The sequence below is a fragment of the Petaurus breviceps genome, unplaced genomic scaffold (assembly GCF_028583685.1).
Source record: "Petaurus breviceps papuanus isolate PSGF00001 unplaced genomic scaffold, PetGlider_PUasm1.0 38, whole genome shotgun sequence".
NCBI classification, from domain to species: domain Eukaryota; kingdom Metazoa; phylum Chordata; class Mammalia; order Diprotodontia; family Petauridae; genus Petaurus; species Petaurus breviceps.
Window position 1 is genome coordinate 50,264,089 of NW_027186304.1, and position 22,928 is coordinate 50,287,016.

The 22,928-nt window shown below is 39.1% G+C and overlaps 1 protein-coding gene across 1 annotated transcript in view; it reads right to left on the bottom strand.

The window, feature by feature from the left end:
- KLHL14 (kelch like family member 14) overlaps positions 1 to 9,077 on the bottom strand; it is a 156,873-nt gene extending 147,796 nt beyond the window's left edge. Inside the window, exon 1 of the mRNA XM_069099540.1 lies at positions 8,104 to 9,077. Coding sequence (XP_068955641.1) covers positions 8,104 to 9,077 — 974 coding nt within the window. The remainder of the gene's footprint in view (positions 1 to 8,103) is intronic.
- Positions 9,078 to 22,928: the final 13,851 nt, after the last annotated feature.

Genomic DNA, 22,928 nt, shown 5'->3' on the forward strand with positions numbered 1-22,928 from the left:
ATCCATCCATCCATCCATCCATCCATCCATCCATCCATCCATCCATCTATCTATCTATCTATCTACCTATCTCTCTCTATCCATCTATATCTGTCTGTCAATATCTATTTATCTTGTATTTATGTGTCTATCATGCTATCTCCTCCTTACCTATGCCTCCTGCTTCCTTTCAGATTTAGGTCAAGCATAACTTTCTACAGAAGACCTTTCCTAGCCTTCAGGTGCTGGTTCCCTTCCATAGTTACCTTCTTTCCATTCTGTATATATTTTATACACGGCATCTACAAAGTAGATATAAATACCCGCCCCCCTCCCATAGATGTACATGTTATCTCCTCTTTTAGAATGTAAGCCCTGTGCAGCCAGAGATTGTTTTTAGTTTTTCTTTGAATCTTCAGCACCTCGCACTGTGACTGGTACATAGTAAGCCTTAATAAATGCTTGGTGATGGATTGATGTCTCCTCTGCTTATCATTCTTCTCATTTTCTTTACTTACTGATAATGTTTCTTTTCTTCAGATCTTCTCACTCTACTTTTCCTTTTCTCACTCTCCCAGCTTCTTCCTAGTTCTTCATTATTCCACTTTCATCACTGCTAACCATTGTTTCATTATTTTCACTGAGAAGTCTTTTGTATGAAGGAGCAACGGTAAAGAGAAGATTTACAAACTTATCATTTCTATTGACCCCAGTTGCTTCATCTATAAAATGGAGATAATAAGTCTCAATCTCCCAGGACTGTTGTGAGGATCAAAAGAGGTAATGTTTGTAAAGCACTTATCACAGTGCCTGCACACAGTAAACACTATATAAATGCTAGCTATTGTTATTATTATTTTTATTATCTTAAAACCTGGAAGACTCTCTCTGAGCCCAAATTCCTTCGTCTATATTGCAACAGTATAATCTGCATTCTTTTTAAAAAAAAAGCCATCCTTGGTGTCATAAGAATTATGATTTATCTAAGCAGCACACAGGAGTTTCAGGGACAAGTTGCTTGTTTTCTGAGAATTCCAAGAGTGAGAGAATACAGAAAATGTCTTACTTTTAGTTGACAAACATGTAATTGCTAACATAATTTTCTTAGAAGATGGACTTAAAAATGGAATGCCTTTCAATTAGATACAATCTTACTATATACTATTAAAAGTTCTAAATATGCAAAAGAGCTCCTGTGAACGAAATGTTGTTTTCATATTCTGATAATATAACTAGTGAATTTAAAGCGAGCTCAGCCTATAGTTTTTCATTTTTATTTCTCAATCCGGTCCCTGTGACTACTTTCCTAATCATTGTTTCTAGCTGTTGGACTTATCCCCCGAAGGTGAAGACATATATTAGAAGCATGAACAGTTAGCTAACTATTTCGTTGTCTCTCTTTACTGTTCTCCAAGAAATATAACAAATACCACTGTAATATCCCATCCCTTAAGAACCCTGATGACTGGCATCCTTAGTCAAAATTCAAGCTTCAGTTCTTTGAAAGGTTCTCTCACAGACCTAAACCAAAAGCTATTGTTTTCTTTCATCTTTAGAAGGGCTTTTCCCAAAATCTAGGTTCCTTGAGGGCAGGTCTATTTTGGTTTTTCATTTTGTCTTTATCTCCCAAGCATTTGCACGATTTTCCTCCTTAGCAGGTAAGGGATAAATACTTTTTGAATTAATCAACGAATTTGACTAAGTTCTCTAGACATATTGGCTCATTTTGTTTTCACCAAGCCAATGCATTGGTGATTAAATCTTGACATCCATTTATCTGTGTCCTCAGTGGCAATGAATGTTAAGTATGCTGGAAAGAACCATGCCTGGAAAATAATTCTTTAAGTGTGCTTTTAACACTTTATAGCCTGAAGAAAAGTTGGGAAGGTGGTTCTATGGCCTAATGCAATATCCAGTTGGATGATAATGTTTTTAGACTTACTGAGATCTGAAAAATTTGCTTTCTTGCACTTCAAATCCCTAGAAACTTATTGTTCTGTAAGTTGAAATCAATTCTGAAACTCACCTCCTCAGCATTCCCTCTGTGGCCCTTCTCTAGCTTTGAGTGGAGAGGGTGGAGGGTGGACATTAAAGAGATCATCCCAGAGCTTCTACCATTTAAGGAGGGCATGCAGAGAATTCACTTCATCATTTTCCACTTTACTATTTTCCTGAACTTCATAATCTCCAGAAATTCATTGAAATCAACTCTGAAACTCTCACTTCCTCATATCATTTCCCTACCCTATTGTAGGACTTCATCATGCCCTGGAACTGGACCCATCCACCTGGGTCATTTCCCTCCATTAGATTGTAACGTCCTTGAAGGCAAGGGCTATCTTATGATTTATTTTTTCCCCCAGAATTTAACACAATGCTTGACACAAAATGCTTAATAAATGTTTATTAACTATTGACTACTATTGTCAATATGATAATAATTGGAGGTAAGTAAGACAATAATATGATCTGCTAGGTCTTTTTTTAAAAGCTACTTTGTCTTACACATACAAAGTAAAAGAAAGAGTTAAGGCAGTTATAAAAATATTAGGATTCCTTTTCATAAAAAAAGAAAGCAAAATGCAGAAAAAACAAAAACAACTCAAACTCTACCATCATTATTCATGTAACTGAAATAAGTACATTTCATATATTTAAACCATGTAGAAACATTGACTCAATTCTAAATCTTCCTTTCTGGAGTGGTAGCATGAATTGAATCATAAGTTTTGATTCTGATCATACTTGGTTCTTACATTGTATGGTAACAGCAAAGCTGGGCCATCTCCAGTTGTTCTGATCTATATCTGGCCACTGGACCCAGATGGCTCCAGAGAAGAAAGTGAGGCTGGTAACTGCACAGACCTCCCTCACTCAAATCCAATTGACTTGAAAGTCATGGTATTACCTTCCTGATGTCATGGACCTCTTTGAGAAAGAAGGACAAAAAACAAACAAATAAAAAAAACCACCACAGGAAAAGAAAGAGTGTTTTCATCAATGCAACCAAGTTGACTGAACCAGGAGTTAGGAATTTTGACATTTTAAGCAACCAAGAAGTTGAAGATATAGTATGGAGTTTCATAGCTATCTTTTACTTTTTCATTTAGATGACTGATTTAGTTGTTTGGTAGAGAAGCATTTAAACTTTAGCGATCACTGAAATTTGAAGAACAATGACTAAGAAGTCATCAGATTTCTCATCACTGTCCCCCTCTCCACATCACAAATCACTCCCTCCCCCCATGTAAATCTCCAACTATTTTGGAATACTTGCCAGTTTCCCTAAAGGGATTGTTGTGGACTGCTTATCCAGTTCTTTCCCTATTGCCGGGACATGTGTGGTATGGAACATCCATATGTTTTACTTGAAAAAGTGATTAACCTCTCAACTGTTTCACTTTGACAACAATAATACAGTTAGTCAAATCTTTACCTGAAGTCTTTGCTGTCAACTTTTTACCTTGAAACCTTAACTTTGCATTTGGAAAAATACACCTAGGTTGTTATCTGAGGCTTTTTTTTTTTTACTTCTTTGTAAAAAAAAATAATAATGATAATATTAGTGGAGACTCTTAAGCATGATATACCTCAAGTGCTAACCCCCCAAGTTATTTCCAAATAAAATAATGTTAAATCCTATTTTCCTCTTCTATCATTGAAGGGTGAAACCAATTTTTATCTACCACTTGGATCGACTATGGATGGCTTCAGTTGCCCTTCCAGCTGCAAGATGATCAAAGAAAGCCTCCTGTGGAGGACTGGTTCCTTAGCTAGTTAATTCTTATAACCTCTCTTTGGAGAGATAGGAGAGCCGAGGAAGTTGAGATATTATTAGTGTATTTTTTAGATTAGAAAATAGGTTGGTTAGTGATGGAGCTGTGAGGTCATGAGTATAATTTTGTAAGATAAAAGAAAAACATACATATGAAGTCTTAACCCTAGTCTTGCTTTTTTCTGTGTGTCATATCAAGATATAAAAAGATAATAATGGTCAGTTCTGATGGCCTTTTCATTTCAGTCACTTTGGAAGAATATACAAAAAACGGCTATCCCATACCTGTGATACAATTTTGTAATTCATATTATTTCTAGCAATAGAAAATGTATGTGAATGGCTGAGTCACTTTTGATATCAAAATCTCACTAGTTATTAATTTCATATCTGAGGTGACCAAACTAACGTGGAGGATTAACAATTTAGAAAAAAGTATAAATACGACATATAGCTTGTATTAAAATATCGAATAGGTTGGTAAGATCAGGATCAATGGGAAATGCTGTGTCTGAATTTTAAATGAGCACTTTTCTTATTTAAGCCTATCATCCTTTAAACACACCAAACTCAGCAATTCTGAACTGAGCTAGGCAGGGATCTTAGGATACTATCTGGTGACATCTTAAGCCACTGAAGCATCACTCTAGCAGCTAGATTATCAGCACCCCTGATGTTTATACAGAGGTTATCCCAGCAACTTGAGCAATATTTTTTCTCAGATGTGTTCACATAGAGTATACTCTGTATGAACTGAAATATTTGTGGGGAGACAGCCTGCATTTCTTAGAAAATAATAATGGTGACAGGTGGCCTTCAAAAACATGATTGTGATTACTTCATGGCTTACCTAAGTTTCACCATAATATATAAAAACAAGTCACCATGAAATGTTACTTTGGGAAAATCACATGATGTTTTCTAACACACTTTCCTCTAGCTGAAGGATAGTCCCCAAATAATAACTATTCTAAAGCTATCAAAATGATTCTGTGCTATGATTTTTAAAGCTAGTATTAAGGGGAAAATACTGGCTCCACCCCCACCCCCCTCTCCAAAGCAAACAAGAAAAGAACTTTTCAGTTAAGTTCAAAGTGTATTAAGAATGAAAACTTCTTATTTAATTTTTGTGTACTATACAGTTCTCCATAGTACTTCCTTATCATTTGTCTAATAATAAAAAATCACAAAAATTACTTCATAAGTTAATACTTGATATTTTCAGAAACTTTTCAAGAGGTTTTCATTTCCATAATTCAGTTTTTCTTCTAGGGAAATAGTAAGACCTTTGAAAGAAAACTTTAAAACATTTTTCTATATTTCCATTCATATATATTTCATAACATATATATTTGAGTTTGAATTAGTGAATATACTAAATTTTGCATAGTCCTTTATTCATTTTTGACATTATTAAACTAACCAAGATGCATAAACTCAGTAAAGCAATATAAGGCAATAATGAGCCTCGATATTTATGACTTGTGTTTGTAGGTTTTTCCATTAAAATGTAAAGTTATACAAATAATCTTAAAAGGAATACTTAGAATGTCTTTAATACCGTATTAGCAAAGTATTATTACATTATACTTTATAGAGAGAATACATGTAATTTTTTAAAAGTCAATTGACTTTTCAAGTGATATTATTTATTCACATCGTGCAGTTAGCCCAACAGACCAGTCAGATCTAATTTTCTACTTCAGTTTCTGGATTTCAGAAACTTCCATATTCCACATTTGGAATGTTGCATAAATATTCAAATCATGACTAAGGTGCTTTTTTTATTTTTTAAAGACAGTCTTTAAATAAAAATAATTTAATTTCCAATACGATTAGGTCTGGTATAAAAAAAATTTTTCCTGTAAATCTGAATAGAAGACCTGACAATGTAGGTTGATATGCTACAGATGAAGGAATAGAGAAGATAAAATACTAAAAGCTGCAACTCAGCTTGTGTTAATGTTGAGAACTTCACTGTTAATTCCTTTCTCATTATTGTGAATTAAAATACATTATTAAATATTTGATTCACTAAAAATATCAGTTTTTAATAATTTCCCTGAAGTAGTAAAATTATACTGATATAGAATCAATAGTGTAGGTTGACATGAAAGGAAATTCCCCCCCCCTTCACCCCCTGCACCTTCTTCCTTTAAAGGAAAATACAGTTTCCTTCCTACGGCAAGAGTATCAGATTCTTACAGCATCCATGACACTTGTAAGCATTCAGTGGTCAGAACACCACTACATATCCTTCAAATGATATGGACCAGTGAAGCTGGAAGGTATCTTCACTGAACCAGACAGCCTGGTATCTTAGCAATCCACCAGGACTCAAGCCCCAGCATGCCCCAGGTGGTGTGCAGAATCTCAACTAAAATAGGTAGTGGACTTTGCATTCTTAAAGACAACTGTTCTGAATACTGAATTCTAGGTCACATTTAGTGGGCTCAAGTCCACACAAGGTTCTAAATATTTCTTTTTATACATGATTAAAAAAAAAGAAAGCACATTATTTACAGACACTCATAGAGGTAAAAAGCTAAAAGGCACTTTCTATATCCATTTGGTTATCTGAGTGCATACTGAATTTATAAAGGTTAGGTTATGCGTTGGTGTCTTGGTTTATGACTAGGACAGAAAGACAGTGTCTAAGCCTTGAATATGAACAGGTTCTATGCATTTATTTGGAGTACAATGCCCTTTTAGTGGAAGTAAAAGTTAAAATATGTACTGAAAACTCGAAAGAATTTTTTTGATCTTGAAATGCTAGGCCACCACAGTGAATCAATAGTGTTCTGGGTTTTGGACAAAAGAGAAACTCTTACAAAACAAAAATAAGCATGTTCTCTTTGAATTGGTACTTGTTCATTAGTCTGTCATAGGTCTAGGTGCAGCATCCTTGCTTTCTCATCCCACTTTCATACTCTGCCCTCACAATTCATTCATTCATTACCTACGTTTTCTTAGTCTTACAACTATAAATACTTCCCAGTTTAAATACTCCCATACCAAAGTCCTCACCTTACTATCAAGTCTGTCCAGAAAACTCTGAAAAAATGATGTCAGAAATCTTTATTATAAAGAGTGGACAAAGACACTATGGCTAAAATGTAAACATGTAAGCCCACAAGGCTGTACTCCGTAGATGCCACCTTTTTAGAGATCACCCTGGTAAAAGAATGTGAGGAAGGGTTTTCAATACTTTCAGTTAATTTAACATTTTGGTGGTCTATATTGGCCTCTTCTGGCATTTTAAATCATCCATGGCTTAGCATGTAAATATGAAGCACTATTTTTCTTTAAAGTCAACAACAAAACCCTTCTGCCAAGGCTCATAATAAGGATTTAAGATTGAAGCTAGCAAGTGATGGCTTCCCATCCTTAGAATCTCTTATCCACAACTGTGTTCTTAAGAGGCATTATTTCTTCCTATCTGGCCTTTGCAATGTAATCTTGTTGGCAACATCCAACACCTTTATAAATAAGAATAACCCACTGGCTAACTGCTTCGTGATTTTGGATCCAGTATACACTAACTCTTGCCCAACAAATATATGCCTGATAATTTTGGACCATTTTTCCGCCCTCCCCCCCTCCCCAAACTGGATAGTGCCCGTCACAGGGAGCCATTAACCCCTTCGGGTTAAGCATCTGTTGGTGTGTGCCTCCTTTAAAAACAAAAAAGAAAGGATTTCCATAAGATGGAAAAGTTTTCCTGGGCAAATGAATGACAGGGTTTCCAGCAGCATCGCTAACAGACAAAGCACCTCAGTAATTATAACCTTGAAAGGGAACAAACATCAACTACCAAAAAAACTTGAGAGTCTGACAGAGAGAACAGCGGTGCTCTCCTTGAATCCCAGCAACACTCTAGAGCTTCTGATCACCCAACTAAGACTGCAAGAGGAAGGGGGGGACATCTCATTACTGAAGCCCTTCCCTCGAGGAAGCAGGCAGCTTATAATTGGACTTGGAGGGGGTGCTAACTATAGGGGCTACCAAGGAGCTTTGCACATGCATCATTTTTAACTGCCCCAGCCCCAGCACCCCCACACATCTGCCTATGCCATAGTCAGCCTATGAGCCCACCATGCCTAATTTTATTAGGAAATGGGAATTTAGGTTAGACTGGGCTGCAAGTCATCCACTCCTCTATTGACCCTTCGGGGATGCTGAAATTAACTTTCAGAAGCAATGTCTTAATTGTTTGTTTGCATTTTAAGCCTACCCAAGAATCACCCCCACCCCACCGCCTTCCCTCCTCACAGGCACCCCTCCCCTCTTTCCAGGGTTCTCACAGCCTCCCTCCTCCCCCACCTCTCTTCCTCTTTGTTGTCTCTTACCTGCTGGCCAGGCTCTGCCTGCAATGCTGCCTGAAGGGCATCAGGTGGTAGTTCATGGCGTCCAGAAGCAGCTTCTGGCAGACCGGGTCGGTGCGCATGAAATCCACTGACTGGACCCGCTCCACCAGCTCTGGGGCTGGGATGAGGGCGAAGCGGAGGCGCTTCATGAGGTCGGGCGCGTACTGCATGCGGGTCTCCCGGTCGTGCTCCAGCCAAAGCACGGACATCTGGAAGAGCGCCAGCTCCGACTCCACGGGGGGCGGCAGCGAGTCCAGCAGGGCGCGCATCTCCTCAAAGTTGAGCAGCAGCACGTCCTCCACCAGGTACTTGTTGGCCAGCTTCTTGGTCTCCTCCAGGCCGTGCAGCGCGGCGATCTTGCACACCTGCTTGTAGTTCTGGACCGAGATCTGGTCGTTGAGGAACTGCACGCACAGCTTGGTGACCTGGGGAATGTGCAGGATTTTGCTGACCGAAAGTACCTCCTCCACCGTGTCCAGAGAGAGGGTCACATTGGCCGTGTACAGGTACTCCAGCACCAGACGTAGCCCGATGGACGAACAGCCTTGCAGCACCAGATTGTTGATGGCCCGTGGGCTGGCCAGCAGCTTGTCGTCGGGGGAGGAGGAAGGAGTCCCCGGCTCCTCCTGCTGCTGCTGCTGCTGCTGTTGCTGCTGCTGTTGTTGCTGTTGCTGCTGCTGCTGTTGTTGCTGCTGCTGCTGCTGTGGGTCCTTGGGGGCCCCCAGGCCGTCCTGGCCGCCGACCCCTCCCCCGAGAGGGGGGTGACTGGAAAAAAGGGATCGGAAGTACTGCGAGCAGGAGGCCAGAACGGCCTTGTGGCAGTGAAACTGCTGGCCCTGGGCCGTGAGGGTCACGTCGCAAAACAGCTGCTTCCTCCACAGCAGGTTGAGGCCGTGCAGCAAGTTGTCGCTGTGGCTGGGGTCGAAGGTGGAGGTCCTGTCCCCGGATCTGGACATGGCGAGCTGCCTCAGCGCACCTGGCTTTAAACCCTCCTCCAACCTGGCAAACAGGGGTGGGGGAGGGGGAGAGGGGAGTAATGGGGGGGAATAAGGTGGTGTAGGGGATGGGGTGTGGTTGGGGTGGGGAAGGGTGTGGAGGGGAGGGGGAGGGCGGAGAACAACAATAAATACACAGTTTGCCCCCTGGTCCAGCACTCCCTCTTGCCACTGGTATATGGAGGATGATTCAGAGGGTACTGGTCTTCGTGAACAGCACCAGAACGGGCTTTATTTCTTGAAGCCAACCAGATTTGGGTCCCCGCTTTTCTCCCAGCGACTTCCCCCTCCCCAACCCCCCACTCACATGCGACCCCCTCACTTTCCTAAAACAACCCTGACTCTGCGCTAGGCAGCAACAGCAGCGGCGGCGACGGCAAAGTGGTGCATGGGGCTGTTAAGGCCGAGTAAACTCGTGGGCTCTTGTCCATGCCCAGAACCTGAGGAAAGGAAGCGCCCAGGAAGGACGGAGCTGGGGGCGCTCTAGGAGAAAGGCGACTGTGGCAGGTTCCAGTTCAACTTGTGCGTTCCCTCCTCCGCTGGGCTCCTCGTAGTTCTGTTTGTTGGAGGGGTGAGGGAAGAGAAGCAGGGTCGGGACGGGAGAAGCCCGTAAAGTGGACGACTCTTGGCCTTTGAGAAATAAAATCAGATCTGGGGAAACCTTCGATTATCCGTGGTGCCCCTAGGAACGACTATGCTAATAGCAGTCTGATGGAGGAAATAAAGCCTTTTCTTCTCCTGGAAAAGTGCAGTGGAGCGCGATGGTGACTAGCTCAGTGCACTCCCGAGAGGCGGGGAGCTGTCCTTATCAATTCGAGCTCATTTTCCCCACCCTGGTCCTACCCGCTCCCCTGGTTCTCAAACTGTTGGCTGCTCCTTCCGCCACTCAGTTTTGCTAATCTTGCAAAGATGCTCAGAAACCTGACAGAGGTTACCTCCCGCCCCCTAGAATTTCCAAGCCCTGAAGTTTAGCGCTCTCCACTTGGATCATAGTTAGCACCTGGACTGTTCTAGGATGGGGGGGGAGGGGTTCCTTGTCCTGGCGTTTCTTCCTCTTGGGCAGAAAGCACTGTCGCTTTAACTCCGGTAACTACATGAAGTTCAAGTTGGAAGCTAGCTAGCTGGGGTGGGGGGGGTGGGGAAGCAGGTAGGGGACTGGTGCGCCCTCCTGCCCTATCCTACGATCTTTCACTGGCAGCCGGCAGCTTCTCCCTGTTTCCCCTTTCAACAGCCCAGTACAAAACCGCACTCAGGAGCCCTGCAGTCTAACCCACCTTCTCTAGCCTCCAACTACTCTTGTTAAAAAAAAAAAAAAAAGTCAGATGCGTCCGCTTCTTTGGCCCTACTGAGGTGGAGGGTCAGATGCAGGAGGGGGCGGAGGGAGGAGGGATACCAAAGAACAATCGATACGCCCTCTTTCTTAACCTGTAATTGCACCTTCCAGGGCTGAGGAAAAAGAGACCCTCTGTGCCCACATCCCGCTCCAAAGAGCGCTGCTGCTACTGCTGTTGCTGCTGCTGCTACCGCCGCCGCCACTGCCGCTCCCCGTCAGAGGGATCCCACAGAGACCTGCTCCTTCCATTGCAGATCACTCTGTCCTGGCACCGGCACTTGAGCTCCTTCCTTTTGACTACAGACTGGTAATTCTCCGAGCCACTTTTAATGCCCAGTTCCAGGTGGACCCCAGCCTCCTTTTTACTCTCCCCCCCCTCCCCTTCCCCCCCCCTCCCCCCTCCCCCCCCCCCCCCTTTTCCTGTCCCCCCCCTCCTTCTTCCTTCTCTCTCTCCCTCCCCTGCCTCTCCTTGGTCTGCCCAGTTCTTGCAATGGGAGTTTATTCTTTCAAGGCGTTTGTCACACAAGTACCCCACGACCCCTCTGAAAGACTCCCTCACTGCCCCCTCAGCAAACAATCCAAAAGACAAAACAAAACACATACATGGTATACAGAAGGCCAGAAACTTACCTGGTCTCAATCAGCTGCTAAAGTAAAGGTTCACTTCAGCTCCCCCCCCAAAATCAATTGTCCTTCCTTTTTAAAGGTTTCCTCGCTCCTTGGGAGGGGGAAAAACACCTTCTGGTTCCCAACTCCAGGCAGTCACTCTTTACAATTTATTTTGTCGTACATCATTTGATCACCATGAATTAGCAACAGCAAGAAAATGTAGGAGAGGGAGAAAAGAGAGAAAGAGAGGGGGAGAGAGGAAGAGAGAGAGAAGGAGAGAGAGAGAGGGAGAGAGAGGGAGCAGAGCTTTCTGCAAGAGAAGAAGAAGAAAAAATGTACGTGTGACAAATTATGCTACCAAGAAACAACACATCATTATCCTTGGGCCTGGGGCTCAGTGAGTCGTAACGAGAGTAATAGGAAATCCACGGTTGGGGAGAGAAACGGTCGTGCATGGCCAGTGGAGAGAGACCATACAGGGGGATGGATGCTGGAGAGACTCGCAAAATTATGGCTCAAGGCTATTGTAAAAATTGTCGAGCGTAAATGACTGCGATTTCAAACATCTTTGGAAGAAAGAAGGGGAAAAAGCGAGCCCCCCCCCTCCCTCTCCCTCTCTCTCCCTCTCTCTTCTCTCTCTCTCTATAAAGAACCGTCAAGTTTTAGTGCGCATTGCTAATTAGTCAATTTCTCTCTGCCTTCACAGGCTGGCGACTTTGCTGCTGAGCTGAAACTGCTAATTTCTGTGACCAGCTTTTTTCTTAGCTGTGATCTGGATGAATGAGTAGCTGTCTCACAGAGATGACAAAAATAAACTCTAATCCCCCCCAAAATTTCCACTACATCTTTCTCATGCATAGATTTATGATCTTCTGTGCAATATGCAAACTTTTTGTGTGTGTATATTGTACATGCTGTTGTTTTCAGATTTCACTCCATTTGCTTTCTGCTCTTTCCCTTCCCCCCATGAAAAGGAAACAATGTCTGATCTCCACATATGATAAAATATTACTTTATACTGTCTTTGTATTTATAGGTTGGGTCTAGTATGGAACATAGTAGTCCTGGCTTTAGAGGTGGGTGGCTGGTGTGTGAAATGGGGGTGGGTGAGAGAAGGGTTGGCATAAGTGAGAAGCCCTTCCTTTTACATTTGCTCCCCTGCACTATTCAAGATTTATGATCTTGTTTGAAGGCATATTTTCTCTATCGTTTTGTCTGGTTAGACAACCGTCTCTGAACTTCACTGTCAGCTCTTCAACAGATAAGGGTTCAGAAGTCACTTTTTTTTTATTGGAAGATTAGCATATTGTCAGATTTGTCTTTCAGTCTGGGAATCTTTCTTTGCTTTGTAGGAGTGAGACTCAAACCACAGGAAAAGCAGCTGCTGTTCCATAAGCGTAACCTTTCAACTTTTGGGCACATCTTATTGGAAAGGGAGCCATGTCCAGCTTACAGTTTTGACTCCAAACATTGACAACTGAAGCTGGGAGGTTTCTGACACTTTGGTTCTGCCATGGACTAAGGTGCATTTTAGTAGAGGACATGTTCTCCAGACTTATCTCATGATGTATTGCACCCTTGCATTTATGGCCCTGTACTTCTGTTGTCAAGGGAGAAAAAGGAAAGGAAAGGCATGCCCTTGAATGAAATACAGATGAAAGAAGACTGGGCAGCAGTTAAATAAAGTTTTGGTCCCTGATAAATTTGGGAACATGGTTCATTCCAACTTATACCTGATCTGAATAACACACTTGTCATTAAAATCCACACTAGGAGTATGTATTTGAAAACCTGTGCTCTCATCTTACTCTTAAATTTGCAGAGGCAGAGGAGGAGGGTAAGAAGGGGGGAACTGAAGAGGTAAGGAACAATAATAAACTAAAGTTTCATAGACTGGGAATTCCTAACTTAAAAAGATTGAAGGCGACTCTTATTCTAGTTCTTTACTTTCAAGTAAATGGATAAAGATATATTTATCCTTCACAGAAACCTCTGAGAAATAGACATCTTTTATCTTGATACCACTTTCCCAACTCCTCAATTCACTTATTTTATTACTTATATGATCAAACTATATTTGGACATACAGGATCTTAGATCTAGATATGGAAGAGGCATATTTAAAGAAAAGGGGTGAATATTAAAGCATTTCCAAAGTTTACTGTCCTGCTGTCTGAGGTTTGTCATTCTCAGTTCTCATCTTTGCTTTGAGTTTTAGAAAGGCAGGGTACAAGATAGCTCCATTCCAATTTAACTCCATTAACAATTAACGTTATCCAGCATAGAGAGTGTTCATGAAAATGGCAAAGTAAATTTATAACTGAATTTTGATGTTGAACTTTTATAGACTATCAATATAGCATTTAACTAATCCAAGGTCAATTTCCAATGCCTTTAATTTAAAGCTAGTATGTGCCAACTTTATATGTCCTCATGAAGGAGGAATAACATGTTTGGTAGTCCTCAAATTTACTTTGAGATGCTTATTCTGCATCATTATGAAATGGCATCACAGTCGTAGAAATCTAAAACTTCCAAATATCAAGAGTTACACGTCAATTTTGTTTTTCCTAAATAATCTACACATTATAATGATTAGTGAATGATGGTGAGAAAAATATAATCTGGTAAGTCACATTACTTCTGTGTCCTTCATTTGTTATTATTTCACCTGTTTAGATTTCAAATTTTAGAGAATAATCACCATTATCTAATATGTAAAATTTAGACTTACTATGGTAAATTGGGAATTTAAAAATAAATTTTTAAATTTGGAGGTCATGCATACACATCATATAAATAAGGCCTACTCAGCACCTTTAATTTTTTTGGCTCATCCATTTGACATGACATAAATTATTTCAGAACTAACAAGTGACCAAAAATATTCCTGCAATTTCTGTATTATACTGCACTGGATTTGGAGCCAGATTAACTGGGTCCAGACATTGACTTCTCCCTACATTTGTGATGTAGGACAAGTCACTAAATCTTTGCAGCCTCAATTTCCTTGTCTATAAATTGAGATTAGACTAAATCTACCATCCTATGAAAAACATCCTTAAGAAACAAAGTGAAATAGTAACAATTTAGAAAATAATAGCAATTATATTCCAGCTGCAAAGATTGTCATAAGTATTTGAATTTTATGCTGTTTCATTATTCATTATAGAGAAAATGCATCTGTGTGTTTGATCTACCCTGCTGAGCAAGATCAACAGCTTGTACCTCTGTCTACCATTTGTAAAATGGCAGGATGTAAGTAGTTAGGGATATACACTCAGCAGGTTGGACTTTCCATATTATATGAGTAGAAAGAAAAGGGATTTTTGTCTGTTTGTTTTTAAGTATTTAACTATAGTCACAAACTATGCTTACCATGGAAGGCTTCTCAAAGTGTTCATTAATTAAGGCTATCTACAATCTCCTTCACATCAAAGGTATTCCCTACATGACTACCACTTGCACTGATCAACCACCATCAGTCAACATTACATGGTAGCATAATTGGCAGAGAGCCAGGACCCAAATTTATTGGTAGAAGCAGTATAAATGATCAGATGTGTTATAAATAATATTCAGAATAGTTCTAAAAAGATGTTTTTAAAAAGGTTGACAATCACAAAGAAACTTTATAGTTTTCATTGGTGTCTTAAAAATCTAGAATTTTGGGGTGGCCAGGTAGCACAATGAGTAAGAGCACCAGCCCCAGAGTCGGGATGACCTGGGATTGAATCTGGGCTCAGACACTTGGCACCCACCTAGAAACACCTGGCCGTGTAACCTTGAGCAAGTTACTTAACCCCAATTGCTTTTTTAAAAAATCTAGAATTTGAATTTATCTCTAAATTGTCGAAATGATTTTTCACATTAAAAAAAATCAATTAATTTTTTTTCAGTGCCTCCTATATGCAGACAAGTGTGATAGTGACCAGAGGAGCCTTGCAGTCCTTGCCCCCATAGAGTCTAGTAGGAGGGGACAATACATGCATAGATAACTAATACAAAATAATACATAGTAAGTGTATTAGGAAAAAAATGCGTCAGGAAAAGCTTACAAGAGGTAGCCTTTGAGCTGGGCTTTGAAGCATAGGTCAAGTGATCCATTGTGTAAAAAAGATGAGTGAGGACATGGAGATATATGTGAGACATAGAGAACATCCATCCTGTATTCTTTGTCTATGAGTCATTATCACTTCCTTATCATATAACTTCATTACCAGAAGTTTGGGAACCAGGCACTCTCTGTCTGTCTGTCTCTCTACATGCATATACATACATACATATATATATATATATGTATATATATATATATATATATACAATATATGAAATGAAGTCACAGATCTTTTGACATATTGAAGCATTACACCTAAGAAAATTTTAAAGAAAGCATGAATCTTCACAATGCTGCCATTTTGAAGCAAATAACATGACATACTTGAAAACTGGAAGGAACTTCTGAGCCTGACTAATATTCATTTTAAAGATGAACAAATTAAAACCTAAAGAGGCTAAGTGACCCAATGTCACACTAATGACGTGCTTTAAAAGTAAGATTTGAACTCATATTCTCTAAGTCCATAATAAGTCTGCAAGTGTTATAATAGTAATGTTTATAGTTTTCACTATACTATGTTCTCTCCAACAAATGGAAGTAGCAATTACTTCATATTATATATGGAGACACTGAGGCAAATAAGGATTAAATGATTTCTTCAAAATCAATAAGCAACAGAATTCACACTAAGCCAATTAAATAATGTATGCAAAGTACAAAGCAATATATTAATGCCAGCTGTTATTATTTGCTGTGACTTCTATCTGGCAAGTCACACTCATATCCAGAAATGCCTGTAAGTTATCACAGTAGATTGATGCATGATGAAGAAAGTTTGCAGATCACTGGCCTAGAAGATCGCAGAATCACTGCATTTCAGTGTTGGGAGAAACCTCAGTGGTAATCTAGTTCAATTTATGCCCCCAAACAAATCATCTCTACAATTTACAAATTGTCAACTAGCCCTCCATAGACGACCTCAAGTGATGGGCAACCCACTGTTGTTTTGAGACAGTGCATTCCACTTTTAGAGGCATTCATGGTTACTAAAGTTTTTTTTATTCATCAAGTCTAAATTCGCCTCTTTTCAATGCTTACTCATCATTACTCTATCCTCAGGAGCCAAGGAAAACAAATATTAATTTTTTTCCCTTTTGATAGCCCTTTATATTCCTGAAAATAGCTGACAATCCTCTCCCCCTACATCTTTAGATTAAATTAAATTGACAACTCAAATCATTTCTACATACACTAAAGTACTACATACACTGTGCTATATAGGATACAAACATTTAAAAAAATGATATAGTTACTGTCCTCAAAGAACTTATATTCTACTTGCCCAAATTTTTAACCTTCATTATTCCTTAACAGCCTAGCTCTACTTTCATAAGCAAAACTTTCCCTCTTCCTTATCACTGCTCATATCTCCCACCTCCAGAGTTGTGCTAGAGCTAGCTCATACTGGTTTCAGCGTCCATTGTTAAAATTTCAACGTGTGTATTTATATCTCAAAAATCAGCAAACTATACAAATCAGGACTTGAGTTATTGTTTTGTTAATTGTCTAAACTTAAGGAAAAGATTCATAAAATAGTAATAATGTAAATCAAACTTAAAGGTGTATCAGGAATCCATATGATTTTGGAAAGCTGATTGTTAAATATTTACCAGCACACTCCTGTCATTCTCCCAGAGGCCTCCCCTCTTCTCTCTCCTTATTAAATTTCTGCCTGCCCACATTTAATCCTTTGTCCTTAGGGATACTTGCCAGACTGTGCTGGATTGCGGTCTCCTTTTTTCGAAACTGTGTGGCATTTATTGTCTATACCTCTCATTTGGCATTTCACATTTCCTGTTTTGTTGCTAATAATCTTTTCACATGAATATATTTTCTATTGCCAACTAGATTGTTAATTCCTGACAAGCCAAATAGTATCCTGTAGTTCTTTTCATCCCCCCCCAGTTTAGCCTGGGGTATAATGAATGAACCTATTTGATTGGTTGACTATCAGTGTGCAATATTAGCATTAAAATGAATATGTTGACCAAGGGCTTGTTCCATCAGCAGGAACAGTACTTGGCCTTGCACTCAAGAGTAGCTAGTTGGCAAACATTATTCATTGTTCTGGGCAGCAAGATAAACAAAAACAAAAGTCCTCCAGCAAATTTTAAGAATATGAAGAAGAAAAGTGAAGGAAACATTCATAATTTTGAGAATTATAGTGATTTATGGCACCAATATAACCAATGTTCAGGGTTTTTTGATGTTCTTGGGACTTTGATGGTTGGTGCAAGTTAGGTTTTAGAACCTATAATTAAACTTTCCAGAAATGAAGCTACAGGATTCTCCTGTGTTTTTCCTACTTATGGCTTCTTTTTCTTAAGTCAATGAATTAACCCTCAGTTTTACAGTGGCTTTTAAATGATAGGTTATATTTTCCAAAGTACAAGCTGGTCTTTGGTGGGTTTGCCACTAGATAAATCTATTCTGTTCACTGTTACTGACTTTCATTTTTAGAATCTCCTCTGTTCCATATCACTGGGCCTTATGCCAGGAATGTTAAAAAAATGGCTGAACAAAAACTTAAGACTTTTGAAATATGATGTCTCCTGTGAAGTTCAATGGGACATGTTGCCAAAGATTATGAGGATGCAACTGAGAAAAAGTTATAGCAAAAATCTTAATCTGACTTAATCCGGCTGTCCAGAACAAAGGCATCTTGAAAATTGACATTCTGATCCACATATAAGAAGCAACCATTTTAAAAGAACTTATCTGATAGATAAATAGACAAAATATTAAACATTTACTATATGTCAGGCACTGTGACTATTTGATGACATAGGATATGTTACTAGATTTTTCTGGCACTCATTTTCCCCATCAATGACATGGAAATAACAAAGCCTACTAGGATTTTTATGAGAATTAATAAGCAGTGGTAGGCATCTGCAAAGGGCATTTGGGTATTTCCTAAGTGACTTGTGCCAAGGTTAAATTTTAGAGAATGGAGGAAGAAAAAAAATTGTTTCCCAATATTCTCCCACCTCCAAACAGAGAGCCATCCTTTATTACTCAGAATAAAGAAGAGGGGGGATAATAGCTAAACTATCCAACATGTCAACCAAGTCTCCTAATGTATTCTGTGTTCCACACCTGTAGCCTCCCACTTCTGCAAAGAAGGGAAGGAACACCACACCAATTTATGAAGCCTATCTTGTAAGGGTCCTAGAAGCAAGTTAATAGATATAAAAGTGTTTTGAGGTATTGAGTTCAATGGAAAGCAGTACATTGGAACATTGATGTATGCTTCCAGCATTCCTGATTTCATCATGAAAATATTGTCTCACCTGACACTAGTCACTACTTTCCTCTATGGTTTCAGTTGATGGTTTTTAAGAGTTGCTGTAGTTAAAAAGATGCAACAAAGAAAATGTAAAGATATAACACATTTTTATATACATAAAAAATTCTGAGACTTGGAAGCCGAGGGTAAGTATCCATTTTGCGATAAGAATTCTTTCTTCTAATTTGAATTATCACTAAAAAGTATTTGTTATGTTTTTCAAAATTTCAAGAGCAAGACAATGCTTCCTTGCCTCGGACATTTTTCCTTCGGTGATTTTTTTTTTTTATCATACTGCTCCTTAAAAATGAAAATGCCACTTTCTCTGATGGTATCAGGGTTTTCTGTGGCTACTAGGATGTCTGAGTTAAGGGTCATAATCATCAGATTGTATATGTGCATGTTCTTTTCCAGTGTACCAGGATATACAAAAGCTTTTACTTTATTTGGGCTAAAATCTTTGATCTCTTCTCCATCTTTACTTCCTTTCTTACTTCTATAGTGGATTCTTTTCTCTTATTACCCACAGATTTATTGATGTTAACATACATATCTTTTCTTCATTGTCTGTCCTCTTGAACAATCTTTCTCTGTTCTTCTTAATTCCTTTTCTCCTCCTTCTTCTTTTGCCTCTTCTTTCTTCCCTCTGTTACATGCCTCCCTTTTCTGCTACTATTATTACTACAGACTATAATTTTATATTTCATAATATATACTTCTTTTAAATTCTGCGGATAACTATACTTCTCAAAAGGGAGAGTTTCTGGATTTGGAGGAATCTTAGGTATTACCTAGTTGGGGAAAAAAGAGAAAGAAAGAACTAAACTGTGCATATGAGTTCGTGGATGTGAATTTGTTCCTGTTGTTTTTTTGAAAATGAGCTACTCACATAGTTGTATCTATTCAAAAATGAATGTGAGAATGAAAACCTAAGTACAGTTAATAACAGCATTAAGAGTCTGTTGAAAATAAGGACATACCAGATAGGGAAAATCTGAGGTAAGAATTTTAAGTGTTAAATAAATACTTTTAAAATACAAGTCTGGGAGGTAAAAACAAAACAACCTCCTAATAATTAGAGCTAGATACATATGTGATAGACCCCAGGAGGAAGTGAGTTCACCATCAGTAGTAGGTCTTTAAGGAATGATTGAATGATAGTTGTGAGTTGTATTTGAAGATGATTCATGCTATAGGTATGAACTAAATGATCTCTGGGGTTGTCACTTCCAGTTCTAAAAATTCTGTGATTTCTGAACATGTCGTATTGAGATCAGCAAAGATTTAAAGTAGCTTTGTAGCAATATAGTGACACATGGGTCAAGTTAAAGCTTGATTGAATCTCTAAGCTTGAATTTCCTTGGGGGGCTTAAATCACACCTGTAAGAATACTTTGGCACAGTTTTATATGTATTAATTTCCTTGTCTTTCTAACAGTAGTTAAAAGAATCCAAAGGCTCCCAAAGGAAGTGTATAAAACATTCCTACTGTATGATGCACAGATCATTAATGTGGCTAGATCATAAAGGGCCCCATCTCCTAGAACTGTTATCAGTGCCATTATAAACCTGTAATATGTATACTATTGATGTTACATTCTTTATCTCTGAGGGGGAAGGAAAGTTCAACAAGGATCATCTATCTATCTATCTATCAATATATGCATTTATTATATATAATAATATACTGTGCATCCCCATACATATTAATTTTATGCATATCTATGTAAACGTGTACATGTTATAAATGTATATACACATAAATTATATATGTAGGTATATGTACATTTCAAAATTCCCATAGTGGATGGTTCTATAAATAGTTTTAATAAATAAATTAAACTTCAATGGCTTTAATTAACATGTGCATTATTTAATTTTGAAAACAACAAATTAGAAATTTTATATTTCTAATGATTGCCCAAAGACAATATTTCGTAGAATAGATTAAAAACTCACACATTATACTTGACTTAAGTTTTCACAAAGCATTTGGAGGTAGGAGTACATTCCTGGAAAATAGAAAGAAAAGCTCACAAGTGCACAATGACCTGTATTGCTATAAATCGTAAAAGGCTGTAGAACACACTGACCTCTCTCACAGGACAGAAGCAAGCAATCCAAAGCAGGCACAAAATACAGCCTCCAGTAGCAATTTTCAGAAATGCTGTTTAAGAGGGCTCCCCTTAAACTGTACAGTTTTGTTGGCAAAGAGGGATCTATTAGATATGATGGTGAACTATTATCTCCTTAGTAGCCGATCAACAAACAGGATTCCCCAACATCTGGACAATCCCTGTGAGGACCAGTACCCAATCCACACCAAGAGAATGTTGGCTTAATTAGGGACTTCAAACCTTCATACTATCACTTGATTACAGTGAATTCTTTATAACCATGCACTCAATTCCCTGCCCATCACAGGAGAAGGACTTTGGAGACTAATAGTACAGTCAATGGGATTCCTTGGATGAACTTCTGAAACCACAATGAGAAACCTTAATCAGACTCACAAAGGCAGGAAAAAAGCAGGCCAAACTATCGTAATCTAATCTGACCTTACTTCTAATAGTCACTGCTATCCAATGGCCACTGGGTGGCCTGTGAGAATTAAAGTGGAATATAGAAATACCTCGTGTAAAATTGTCCTGATTAAGCTGGATATGTAATAGCATGGGTGGAGTATAGGTTTGGGAGTCGGCCTCAGAGTCAGGAAGACCTTGGTTCAAAGCCCTGTCTCTGATACTTCTGCTAAGTGTCCAAAAGGCAAATAACTTAATTTTTTCCATGTCCTAGTCAACTCTCTAAATTTCAGAGAAGGAGATGACTTGAAAAATTTCATCACCAGGAGTTGTCCACAGATCCAGTCTGTGATTCAGTCTCTAATCTCTAAATACAAATATATTTCAATCTGGGAAAGTAGTTGGGCCAGTTCCCCCAAGAATACCCAGAACCCAGGACAGATCTTTGTGCTTTATTCCTTAGCTCCAGGCATAATCGGAAATACCTTTCTGCTCCCTCAGGTGAGTCACTTTGAAGTCAATGTCTGACTCACAGTCCTACTCCAACATTATCTGAGAGAAAATCGGAAACTCTAAACTCCCTAATCCTCAGTCTTCACCTATAATCAATTACCTTCCCTTCTATAAGTGATACCAGGGCTCAGGACTTTTGCATTACTCCATCATGTTGGTAGATGGATTGTTCCTTGCCAAGATATGGATGAGGGCTTTCAAAAGCATCCAGATGTGTGGAGAGGCATCATCTTTAGCTAGAACTTAAATGGAAGGTTCGAGGAATTTTTAAGGTACCTTTATCCTTTTCCCATCCCCTTCTAGTATATCACTAGATTTTTGAATTCCTTTTAGGTAGGTAGGGAGAACATTAACATTCCCATTTTACAGATAAGAAAACTGTGGTACACAATGGTTCAGTACTCATTTAGGGTCATACGGTGGGGATTCAGAGAGTATTGTTTGGAGTTCAAGGGTATTGTTCTTCTTTCCAAACTCCATCCCCCCCCCCCCCCCCCCCGCCAAATCCTGAGCTCCTTTTACAACACACATGACCATCCATTATCAGGTCTCATGCTCAAGGGCAGTGTCAGCACAGTGATAAGGGGAAGTTGTAGGTATTTTAAATCTTTGGGATGGCTCTTACCCATTATTATCATGAATAGCTAAAATTGTACAGATAATATTCATGTGTTTTATATATATGCATATGTATATATATATATATATAATCTCACTTGATTTTCATAAGAAGCCTATGATGTAAGTACTATAATTATCTTTATCTTTCAGATGAGGACACTGAGGCTGACAAAGATTAAATAACTTGCACAGGGACAGTTAGTGCATAAGGCAGGATTTGAACTCGTCTTTCTAACTTGAAAGGCCAGTACTCTATCCATAGCTATGTCTCATCAGGGACTAATATATATAATGACAATGTTGCTGGTCAGCCAACACAACATTTATTAGGATTTTGCTTTATCTTGCAAGTGTACAAAAGGAAGCATTACTATGAAAAGACAGCTAGGTAGTGCAGTGAAGAAAGAACTGAGCCTGGAGTCAGGAAGATATGATTTGAAATCTGGCCTCAGACACCTATTAGCTGTGTGACCCTGGGCAAGTCACTTAACTTCTGTTTGCTTCAGCACCCTTGACTATAAAGTGGTGTAATAACAGTACTTACTTCCAGGGGTTGTTGTGAGGATGAAAGAAGATAATCTGTATAAAACACTTAGCACAGTACTGACACATAGTAGGTGTTACTTAAATAATAATATTATTGTTTATCTGTGATCCTATGATTTCAGGATTGTCAATTCCTAAAAGTCCAAGACTGCTTCTTCTAGTATATAGATATTGTATGGTATCAGTGTATGATGGAGCTTCTCAGTTTGGTTAAAGTACTTAATGATGTCCCTTTAATTTCATAAGCTTCCCGTTAAAAA